The sequence below is a fragment of the Sarcophilus harrisii genome, chromosome 3 (genome assembly GCF_902635505.1).
Source record: "Sarcophilus harrisii chromosome 3, mSarHar1.11, whole genome shotgun sequence".
Classification (NCBI taxonomy): Eukaryota; Metazoa; Chordata; class Mammalia; order Dasyuromorphia; family Dasyuridae; genus Sarcophilus; species Sarcophilus harrisii.
In genome coordinates, this window is record NC_045428.1 from 243,248,263 (window position 1) to 243,260,892 (window position 12,630).

Sequence of the window (12,630 nt, forward strand, 5' to 3'; positions counted from 1 at the left end):
TCAAATGTGAATGTGTAGAAAGTACTATTTCAGCGTAAGCTATTATCATTGTATTCTATGGTACCTAGGACAATGCCCTATACAGAAAACACTTAATATCTGTTGAATTTAACCGAACTTTTGGTGGGCTGGTTCTTGTCTTTTAAAAAAAATGGCCAGGAAATCTGCTAAAAGTTAAGCAAAACATAACTTCCCTTTTTCTGCATTTTCCCCTACCTTATACACACAGTTCTCTGAATTTTGATAAGTCTGGATCCCATGCCAAGAAACAATCAAAATTCAGCCACCCTAAAGAAGTTATGTTGAGAGAATGTGAAGAAATTCATTAAGTATTCTCCTTGACCTTAATTTTTTAAAATCATTTAAACCCTGTTCTCAAAAGGAATTTGTATTAATATCAATCAGTATTAAATATAAATTTATTCTTGATTACAGTATGATTATGACTGGCTAGAAATAAGATCCCTAAGCAGCTCAAAACAGGTTCAATTCATCTGGGCTGATGAAACCATTCACTTTCAAAAGTAGTTTTCTATAATTATTGCAATTTTGATGCTACAATTTAAAGTCTTTTCTCTCTTTTTTTTAAAAGAGAAAAATATTTTTAAAAAATAATATTATGGCCTCACCTAACTGTGAACAACTTTCCTTGAGTTTCCTTTTCCTCTGAGAAGAGGGACACAAAGTTGTTTTATTATTATTATTATATCAATTTTATTATTATATTAACTTTTGACAATTAAAGGTACACTTGCCATTTGTTTACAAAGTTCTTATACAATTAAAAGTCAAGATGAGTGAATTGATAACAAATGATGCATTTTTGTCAGTGAAATAGAAATAAGACTGAAACCAGCCACATCTTCTATTTATTTCTTCTTGGAATATAATTTATCTTCAAAAGGAACAGGAACGATGCCTTCACATTCTTTCACTGCTAACGTTTGTGGGTGTTTCACAATATTCGGTCTGATCACATCAATGTCTCGATTTAAGTGTCCCATTATGCTTTCAACAGCTGTTGTTGGTGCATAAAAATCCACCAAGAAATACCTGCAACGAAATAACCAAAGTTTCAATTCATTCACTCATCCAACCACCATTTATTTATTACTTTCTTTGTGCTAGGTTTTAGCAATACAAAGTTTAGCTCCAAAATTATTGTGTTAGATTTTACTACTTGGGCCAATTCCCTTCCTAAAATCCTCTCCAAAGACAGATATCTGCCCCATTCTTCCCCCCCTTCAAAGAAACTGCTGACCCTAGAAATCATCAGAGTATCCATAATTAGAGAATTTTTGTCTTAAAACAACAACAACAACAACAACCCTTGTAAGTTTAGGCTCAGTATTCTACTGTCTTTCTATAACAGAAATTCTATGGAAATGTTTCCAGGTGAATATTTGCACTTATGAGCTGTAGCACAGTATAATATATACAATATAGACTTTTAAGTCAGTGGGTTTATTCAGTCTACTTGACTCTATGGGTCAATAGTTCATATTCTTGGAAGCTCAGAGAAGTTCAATAGCTAGGATTGCGTCAGTTAAGGAAGCAGGGTGTAATTCCAAACCAAATCCCCCAACTCCAAATTCCACTTTCTTTCTGTTACATTAAGATGCTGTCTCCCTTGTTTCCATGACACTTCCTTTTCCTGGTTCTATCCTAGGGATTTCTCCTTTTGACTTCCTGGCTGGCCAATCCTTTTATGTAGTGGTACCTTAAAAGTCTCTCTTAATTCCTCCTTCTCCTTTTTGTGATTTCATCTACTCCCAGGACTTCAACAATCACTTGAATGAAAACAACGCCCAATTCTCTAGTCTCTCTTTTCCTGAATACTCTGATGGGACCTTGAATTCGTGTTTAAAATTGAATGTGTAATTCCATAATCCTTTCCCTTACAATTATTTGGAGTCATCTTTAAATCTTTTCCCAACCTTGATCCCATTGCCAGTATACAAATCTCTCTCAAACCTTGTTCATCTCTTCTCCATTCTGACTGAACCACAGATGTTGCACATTCTTAACTATTCTTGCAGTGATCTGCAGATCCTTTAAATTGCCAACACCAAGCGGCAAAAAACTATCTTCCTAATACACATGTGTATGTATAAGGATGTATATATACAAATATACATATATCTGCACAAGTTATCTATTCAGAGACCCCAGAGATCCTACCAGGATTCTCTTTTAGTCCCCCATAAACTTCTCTAGCCAGATCCTTAAGGGTTAACCCTGAACAGTCTATTTCTCAATGATTCTCTTTTCAAACTCTGATACTCCACCTAAATTCATTTTTCAATAAATAACTTTCCCTTCCCCTCTTTTATTTTCATTAAGCCAATGATTCTGAATCCTCCACTACCAAAGTACAAAATCCAAATTCCCATTTCTTTCACTCAGTCTATTATACTATCTCCTCCTCAACCCTAAGGTTCTGTACCAGATCTGTATGCCTCTTCCATTTCCAGAATGCTTGTCCCACAATTAACAAATTAAACCTCTTCCTTTCTTACTCTTTCCATCTTCTGACACATTGTGAGACCTGGCTCCTTTCTGAAGACACGATTTTCTTTGTCACCTTTTCCAGGAATGGCTTAGATTTCCTTTCATTCCCTTGACTCACAAACTGTGGGAGGAGAGTCAAAAGAATACTACTTGCTCCCACTGCCATTTCTAGACTCTCCCTCTATCAATAACACAGCACAATTAATTATTTTTTGAGATTCATCTTAACTAAATATCACCGGTCCACATCCTGAGGAATAGCTATTGAATCTTGGGACATTTGCCTTCTTTCTTCAATGACTTCAAAATATATGCTGATATCCCTTCAAATATCCGAACTTCTTAGTTCCTTAAAATCACTCAACTCACAGAACATACTCCTCCCTCTACTCCAATTCACTTACCACAAAGATAGTCATAAAGCTCTGGAATTTGCCATACTAGAAGTGTTCTTCTTCCAGATTTGTGAACCCTGAAATTCAACTCTGATAATGTTTGCTAATCTATTTTTCTTTATGCCTTACAATCCCTAAGCTTATTCTCCCTGTAACTTCCATTTCCTTCAGCCCTCAGCTCTTTCATCACCAGTACAATGGCTATACTATTTCCTCTTCCTTATGTTGACCCCTTGGTGAATCAGGTCAGTTCTACTGACCTCCACTATCAAATGCCTTGTCTCCTTATCCTATTATAGATCACATCTTGCCAAATTTTAATCTTTGATTACACCACCATCTGTCTCCTTTGTTGCTAAAATGAGTTGGTGGAAATCATAAAACTGTGTTAACTGGGTTCACTACAAATTTGCATGCTCTAATTTGAATTGGGCTTTTGTTGCCTCATTGTACTTCTTCCTAATCTACCTTGTTCACCACAGAAAGTTCTACAATGGATAAAGCACTAAACCAGGGGTCCTCAAACTACGGCCCGCAGGTCAGATATAGCAGCTGAGGACATTTATCCCCCTCACCAGGGCTATGAAGTTTCTTTATTTAAAGGCCCACAAAACAAAGTTTTTGTTTTTACTCTAGTCCGGCCCTCCAACAATCTGAGAGTCAGTGAACTGGCCCCCTACTTAAAAAGTTTGAGGACCCCTGCACTAGACCTTCCTCAGTAAGGAAAAGCCAAGTTCAACTGTATGATTCTAGGTAAGTTCTTTGACCTCTGACTCAGTTTCCTTATCTGCAAAACAGGAATGATATCTTCATACTCATCTCACAATATTGTTGAGAAAATCCAATGAGATGTAAAAACACTGTAAGTGTCTAAAAGATATATAAATACTGGCTAGCTGTTAATATCATTCCAAATCTCTTCTCTCAAGCCTCCCAAAGCATCCCTCCTACCCCCACTCTCTCTGTGGAGAACCTCACAAAAACACAAAAGCTATTAGTTTCTTTTTCCTCAGCTTTCCTCATTCTCTACAAATTGTTTTATTCCAATTTTTTTATGAAGAGATTTCATAATCTTACTTCTTACCAAGGGTACTGCAACACTTCTATATACTTAAGTTAACAGTTTCTCCAAAGTGGGTCAAAATAAAACAAAATAAAAACTCAAACCAAGCTGATAATAAGCCTATCTGAACTTAGCTCAGCTGGTCTTTGAATGCAAAGACATACATTACTGGGCCGATACAGAAGTCTCTTTGGCTTTCTCTCCACTGATACAGCCTTCAAGAAGACAGGGTTAGTTTCAGGAGCCTTTCCAGGAGGATTATTTTGTTGCCTTGAAAAAACAATTCATTTTCACATCTTTTTGAGTGTTGCTGGGGAAAGGAGGTGGGTAGGCTGGGGGTGTTCTGACTCATATACTCCAGGTGGTGATGGTAGAAGGCTAGAAAAGTGGTAAAAAGTGAATAATTTGGTCTAGAACCCTAGGAAAAGTCAGAAATCCCTGATTAATTCTGGAATTAGCCCAATCTCTGCAGCCTCAAAGATCTTAGAGTTTGGGGCCAAGCTTTATAGAACAATTCAAGACCAAATCAGACCTTCTCGAATAGGGAAGGTCAAGAGTAAATCCCTACATCATCCATAAAGCCAGTGAGATAGTTATAGTGGAAAGAGTGCAGACCTAGAATCAGAAAGAACTGAATTCAAATTCAGATTCAAGTATTTACTGTAGGGTCACATTGCTTAAGTGCTGTGTGACCCAGTTTCCTCAACTGCTAAACAGGAACTATAATAGCACCTACTTCATAGGGCTGTGTGAGGATCAAGTGAGATAATTTTTATAAAAATGCTTGCACTGGGTCTAATACACAGTAAGTGCCACATCCTATGGATGGCAGATCAGGACTCCAAATGACTTGTAATTAGATCTCAGATTAGTGGCAAAACCCAAGATTAGAATATATGTGGGATACACACATATACATATGTATATGTATATGTGTGTGTGTGTGTGTGTGTGTGTGTGTGTGTGTATATATATATGTATGTATATGTATATATGTATATGTATAAATGTGTATGTATATGTGTGTATCTTGCTCCTCAATCAGTTCTATCTTGTTATCCATTTTCTGCCATGGATACTATTTCAGCCAAACTAAAATGGGGGTTCTCAGCAACCAAGATCACTGGCTAACATGCAAATAAGCCTGTGCCACAGCCAAAAGTTATTATAGTCATTCAGTCCTTATCATCTAGCTGATCTTAATCTGGGTTTCCTTTGGGCAAAAACTTGATTCTTTTTTTCAACTCGGTGGAAATTTCCACAAGGAGTGGGGTCACTGCTGAGAGAGAGAGATGGCACTGCACTCACACTCTAGCTAAAAGCAGCACCCTCCCTTCATTGGGAGGAGAAGGGAGCTGGGAAGAGGAGAGACATTAAATAGCAAGCTCTGACTGCAGCAGAACCAGGAAAGGATTGGCACCATTTCAACAGATGATCATGTTCAATGGTTCCTCGACTTATTGATTAGGGTCCATAGGCAGCAATTTGTCCTACACAGATCAAGTACTTAAGAAACCACTATAGCATTTCCTAAGCTCTTTGGGGGTTGGGGGAAAAACTTAATCAATTTATTTAGCCCTTGCTGGTATACATGCAAACTAAATAAATGCAAAGCACTATACTAAGTGCTTTTGTGAAGATTAGGGAGAATGAGATTTTAAAAAGCATAAGAAATGGACCCTCATTTCAATGAATTTATAATCAACTTGGGAAGATAATATTTATACATTTTTTAAATGAACAATACCAGGAAAAATGTATTTTTTGTAAATTCTGAACATAACCCTCTAGAATAAAATTGAATGAACAATTATCTGCTTGTATCCCCCACAGAATGCAAGTTCCTTGAAAGCAGGGATTGTTTCATTCTTTGTTTTTGTATCATTAAGTGCTTAGCACAGTGATTGACATATAGTAAACGCTTAATAAATACCTCTTGATTAAAAATTATCTAACTAGAAAATAAGAATGTCAGGAAAGTCAATAAACATTTATGTGCCAGGCACTGTGCTAAACATTACGGATACCAAAAAAAAAAAAAAAAAAAAAAGGCATAAGACAAAATGTCTTTTTCTCTGCCCACAAATCTTCTGGAATAAAATATATGAGAGTCCATCACGATCTAGTTTCATCCTGCCTTTCCTGACTTAAACATGATTCCCCTTTATGAATTCACTTCTCACCACAGTTCTGCCACACATAATATCTCATTCCTTGTCTTTGTAGCATTGTTTGAGCTGACCCTCTACTTTTCCCCATGCATAAGGTACTGACTATCTGCCTTGGAGAACATCTAGCTACCTTCAAAGTTCAATTCAAGCCTCATATGAGATCTTTCTTCATTTCCCAGTTGTTGATGTCTCCTCTCTGAAATTACCTTGCACTTACATTACGTTTATTTTATTTTTTTATGGATACAAATTATTTTAATAGCATTTTATTTTTCCCAATTATATGTCAAGACAATTTTTAGCATTCATTTCTACAAGATTTTTGAGTTCCAAATTTTTCTTCCTTTGTTCCTCCTTCCTTCCCTCCCCTCTTCCTAAAATAGATATAGGTTACATATGTGCAATTATGTAAAATATATTTCCATATTCATCACAGTTGTGAAAGAATAAACAGATCAAAAGTAAAAAAAAAAAAAAAAAAAAAAAATAAGTAGAAAAGGTATGAAGTCCATCAGTTCCCTAACTAGAGTGGATAGCATTTTCCATCATAAGTTCTTTGTACTTGTCTTGGATCACTGTGTTTCTGAGAAGAGTTATGTCATTCGTAGTTGATAATCATATATGTTACTAATACTATATACAATGTTTTCCAGGTTCTGCCCATTTCAATTTTGTACATGTCTTTCCAGATTTTTCTGAAATCTACTCATTTTTCTCATTGCACAACAATATTCCATTACATTCATTTACTATAGCTTGTTCCAGCCATTTCTCACATATTTATTTTACATTCATGTACATACTTTCCACAGATAGAATATAACTTCCTTCAGGGCAGATGGCTTTATTTTTGTCTTTCTCAGCAAAAACACAGTATCTGCCACAAAAGTGACAAAATAAATGTTTTTTGATTGATTTGGAACTGAAGAGAGTCTTAGAGGCCAACTATTAAAAATAAAGAAAGTGAGGTCCAGAGAGGTGAGCTGACATAAGTCACACTGAAATTGAGTAGCAGAACATAAACTAGAAATCATATCCTCTGACTACAAATCCAGAGAGCTTTCTCCCACCAATCTACTAACTGGAGATGCCAGAATGATAGCCAGTTAGAGACAAGTGGGCAAAAGTTATTGATATGAAAAAGGAGTTCTAGAGAAAAATGATAGTTAGTGACATTTCCTATGAAGATTAGTCATTATTACACCACCACTACGGACATGGATAATGACGTCCTTGAAACTTGATTGGTCTAAGGGACTAAGGGCATAAAAGAAACCAGTCAGAAGTCAGTGCCCCTCAGATTAAGTAGATGTCCCATAGCTGTGCAAATCCCTATTTCCCACATGACAGAATGTGTTTCTATATGAAAAAATGGAAGAAAAGGTAGCAGTACAATATCCTTGTTTAATTATTCTAAGAAAGGCCCTGAGACTTGATAATTAAAAGACAACTGATCTTTAAGGATATAATTTCAGAAGAGTAGTGAGGTCAGAAGTGGTGAGGAAGTGAAGGTTAGAAATTACAGACAATGTAGGTGTTTGACAATGAAAAAGAAGCTATTTCAGGAGGGTGACAGTCACAGGAAGGCTTATCAAGGAAAGTGGGGACATATTTGTCTAAGAAAGATGCAGCGGACACAGGAAGAGACTGAAAACAAAAGGGAGAGGATGATGGATGAGAAAATTAAGAGAGGATAGGATTAAGGAGACAAGTAGAGGGTTTGGATTTAACAACAAAAGGTACCACATCTTCAACAGTCTACAGAAAATGATGGATGAAAGTAAGAGGATGTGTTTTGAAGTATTAGCAGAGAGAAGAGAGTGCTTACAATGCATGTTCTCAATTTTCTCAGTAGAATAGCAGGCATATTCTATGCAATTTGGGAACACAGTATGGAAAGACATAGGGAAAATGAGGTATGAAGAGAAAATCTAGAGCAGCTACTATTGGGACAGGATGGAGATAGAGGGTCAATTAGGGAAGAAACAAAGGACTGCCATATAGCCATGAGGGCAAAGACTGAAATAAGACACCATGAATTTGTAGTGACCTCAAATTGAAGAGTTGCATAACAAGTTTTGTGGAAATGCTGAGAATGTTGGATAAAACCTTAATAGGTTTTCTTTAAGAAAAAAAAAAATTCAAATTACTGTTTCAATGAATGATTTGGGAAAAAAAAATACTGATTTTGGAAAAATCTAAGTTCCAAAACTTATACATTTTGAATTCTAAGAATGCCCTAAGAAATTACAGTCAGTGGCTAGACCAACATGATTCTAGTTTTGTATGGCAGACAAAATTACACTGCACATTTGCATAGTGATTATTAGTAGTAGCCTTGTCTTAGAATAGCCCATAGAGAGTCATTCAAAAGGTACAAATTATGACTCTTTCATAATTCATTCAAACCACAGTCAGTTCAGTTCTCTTAGTCTCAATATCTTCATTTGCAGAATGGAAGATTTAGATTTTAGATTCAATGACTGTCTTCAATTCTAAATTCTATGATCTTTTTTTTTTTTTTTTTTTTTGGCTGAAGCAACTGGGGTTAAGTGACTTGCCTAGTGTCACACAGCTAGAAGTGCTAAGTGTCTGAGGCCAAATTTGAACTCGGGTCCTCCTGACTTCAGGGCTGGTGCTCTATCCACTACACCAATTAGCTACCCCCTAAATTCTATGATTTTTATACATACTTCTAAGAAGGTTTTAACAGGAGTGATCAATGATTACACATAATTCTCTACAAAGATCTGATTTGTCCCATTTTATCATTTTGAACATACATCTAACTCACCATTTTGGAATTTACTATCAGGGTTCCCAAGCTAATTGAAATCTGTGTGAAGAACATGCAGAGAGTGCCACTGTTCATGAATGTGATCATTTGCATGACATCTGGTCCCATTACATTAATATACTTCCTATCACAAATTCCAATATTCACACTAACTTTTTAAAAATCCCAATTTTCCAGTGTCAAGGAGAAAGAAAATGAATTTGCAGGTAGAAACTCGGCACACAAATTTATCAGGAAAAACAGTTATTTTATTTCCAAACACTCAACCCCCTTCACAAGTCTTTCCACTAGAAAGACCACTGAATCATAAGACACTCAAAGTCACAGCATCCCAAAGATAAAGCCCTAGGTAAATAACAAAATCTCCACAGCAACGTAAATGTAGGAAAATCACAGCATCAAATAAAGTAAGCTCAGTTCTCAAGCCATCTTACTCTGGTGAAGAGTGGGAAAGGAAAATTTTAAAAGCATTTTCTTAAGAATAAAAAAAAAGTACTATTTGCTTTTTCTGCTATTGCTTTGAGGATATGTTAGCACATAGATTAACATAATTAATACTATATAATATATATGCAAAAAACACATAATTAGCTCATAGGCAAAACAAAGGATTACAGTAACATACATATTTACAAATGTGTGTGTGCATAAATAGATGTCATTTTAACCTACACTTTTAATAGCATAATAATTCCTTTGCTAAATATGAATTCTGTATTCACCATTTAGTGACAACTATATGCAAGACACTTGTAATAGTCAATCCATGAGAAAGGGCCAGTTGGAATTTACATGTTTCTGTCTGCCTCCCTAGCTCTGCCCTTGAGCAGACAGTGGAAATTTCCACTGATAGCACTTGCTCATCAAAGACGGGGGAAGGGCTGCAGGGAAAGATGTACTGCCCTGTAGTACCTTTCAAGCCCTTTCTCAGAACAAAAATCTTTTTTGTACTTGTTACTAGAGAAACAAAATAGCTTGAACTCTACAGCACCTGCACTGTATCTGTTGCCCTTTCTTGTTATATATTTCAGAGAGAAAGTGATTACACTGATTTTAAAACTGGAGAAGCAAATGGCATGAAACATTCATGTTTTGCGTGTTGTTTCAGTTACATTTTAAAATGACTGCAAATTTCTGATGAAGTTGTAGCCCTGACCATTACAAATAAACCTGCTTCTCTACAATTATCAGACACTGGGCAAAGATTGGACTAATAATAATAGCTGCTATTTATATAGCACTAGGTTTGCAAAGAAATATATTATATATATATATATATATATGAACATGGTAACAACTCTGTGAGGTAAGTACTAAAGATATTACTATTCCCATTTTACAGATAAGGAAACAGAACCCTATTGAAGTTAAATGACTCACCCACAGTAACAAAACTAATTAAGTATCAGAGGCAGACAAGTGAATCTAATCCTCTCCAGATTCCCTTCCCCGTACACTATGCAGTTCACTTCACAATCTGAAAACAAACTGGTGCTTACTGCTGAGGAAGTAACTGGAAATATTAACTAATTAGGAAAACAGAAATGAGAATTAATTTCCTTTGTAAAGTATAGCTATAACACTATGTGCCAGATTGTGTTGAGTGAGCAGATCCATTAGGAGAGTGATATAGTAAAAAACTTCCCTTATTTTCTAGAGTACCATTTATGCTGCATTTCTTCCTCACCATGAATAAAAAGGCAATTTAAATACAAGATGGCAGGCCCTTTTTATGTCTTCTTATCAAAACTGTTTTTAATAGAGGGGAAGTGGAAGGCAAAAGATTTTTTTGTAAGGCCCTTTTATAGAACATGGATGTATACAGTGGAACCATGGAGATACAGACTTAAATTACCATGGTCAGCTATACCTAAGCAAATTAAATGTCATCTTCTCAATAAATCAACAGAATGAGGAAGCAAAAAGGGGGATCTTTCACACATGAACAAACACAGTTCTAATGGACTGTGCTATCTGTTTCCACCAGAGCATGGCAGGCAGCAATAAGATATGAAGCTGCATCATTTCAGTTCCATCCATAAGCTGACATTTATTAAGGACCTACTATGTTCCAGTTATTGATCATACCAAGACAAAAGCAAAATATTCCTTATCCTATGGGGAAGATGACATGCAAGTATATCAGTTTGTAGGCATATACAAACATATAGCAACACAAAATAACCTTGGTACTAGCTGATGGAGGAAACCATGAAATGTCTCCTGAAGGTGGGCTGAATGCTAAAGGAAACAGGAATTTCTAAGACTCAGAGTTGAGAAGGGAAAGCATTCCAGGCCTAAGAGTCACTGTATTGTAAAAATGTGTGAGGAATAGTAATTGAGCCAGTACAACTAGACAGCAGAATACATCAGGTCATGAAGATCTTTGAATGCCCGGAGTCACCAAGTACCAAGTACCTGGTCAGAACTACATTTTAGGAAAAATCACTAGTAGCTATATGAAGCAAGGATTGGAACATGAAGACTTGAAGACATATCAGAAAAGGAAGTTAATGGAATGATATGGATAAAAAGGTAATGAATGACCTGAGCTAAAGTAGTGGCTTGTGCATGCAAAGAAAGGGGCAAATGCTGGTATGAAAAGATTAACCTGGAAGAGAGAAATAAAAAAGCAAATAGGAAAGATAATTTGCTACTGATTTGGTTAGTTCTGAACAAGGATTAAAGAATATTGCCACCATTATCACTTTAATAATAATTGATATTGATATATTTATTAATAATTGACATAATAATTGACATATAATCGACATTAATAATAACTGACATTAACATTACATTTTAATATTTGAGAAGCACACTGTCCCTTTTGATTTGCACAAGAATCTGTGAGGCAGAGTCTATCTAGAGTACTAAAAAATCAAGGTTCCAAGAGATTAAAGGGGTTTTGCCGTGTGTGTGTGTGTGTGTGTGTAAATATGTAGGCTAATTAAGCAAGTTCCAAAAGTAGGATTTTAATTTATATTCCCGATTCCATGTGTACTCCTTTTTTCTTGTCTATCATAACTACCTTCTCAAGGAAATTAAGCATACTTGGAAAACTTGGGCTTTTCATAAAGAAAATCTAAATTCCAGTACTACTTATACTGCTATACTCTTTTCTTGGTATGGAATGCTTTCCTTTAAATCAAGAAATTGTCAAAAAAAAAAAAAAAAAAAAAAAACCCAGCTCTCCTGTTTTTCATACAAATAATCTTCAGTGAGTACCTATTGGCAGATAGTACTAACAGTGGAAAACTATAGGCAGTCAGGTAGGCAAAGCAATGACAGTATTTTGTGGGCAGAGACACTTTAGGGCCAAAATAGCAAAGCAAGATTACAGAACCATAAATGTATTCCTGGGCTTTTTGACCCATTCTCTGGAGCTCTACTGTAAGAACTAAAAAACACATGCTCACAGTCCTTCCAGAAAACTTACATATTAAGTCCAGAAAACTGTCATAGTTTAATAGGTTCCCAACTCAAGTCTGGGGGCAGCTAGACTGCCAAGACCGAACTCTATAAGACTTATTGTCCTGAGTTCAAATATGGCCCCAGAAACTTCCTAGCTGGGTGAGAGTCACTCAGTCATCTCATCTGCAAAATGAGCTGGAGAAGAAAAGGGCAAACTACTTCAGTATCTTTGCCAAGAAAAGCCCAAATGTGAAAAATCAGACACAACTGAAAACAACT

The 12,630-nt window shown here is 35.9% G+C and overlaps 1 protein-coding gene across 3 annotated transcripts in view; it reads right to left on the minus strand.

Annotated features, from left to right (window-relative positions):
- Positions 1-686: 686 nt before the first annotated feature.
- Positions 687-12,630, minus strand: part of MRPS6 (mitochondrial ribosomal protein S6) — a 73,395-nt gene continuing 61,451 nt past the window's right edge. For all 3 annotated transcript variants that reach the window (XM_003763420.3, XM_031959321.1, XM_031959323.1), the window contains exon 3: positions 687-1,053. In XM_003763420.3, the coding sequence (XP_003763468.1) occupies positions 870-1,053 (184 nt within the window). In that variant the 3' untranslated portion in view covers positions 687-869. The remainder of the gene's footprint in view (positions 1,054-12,630) is intronic.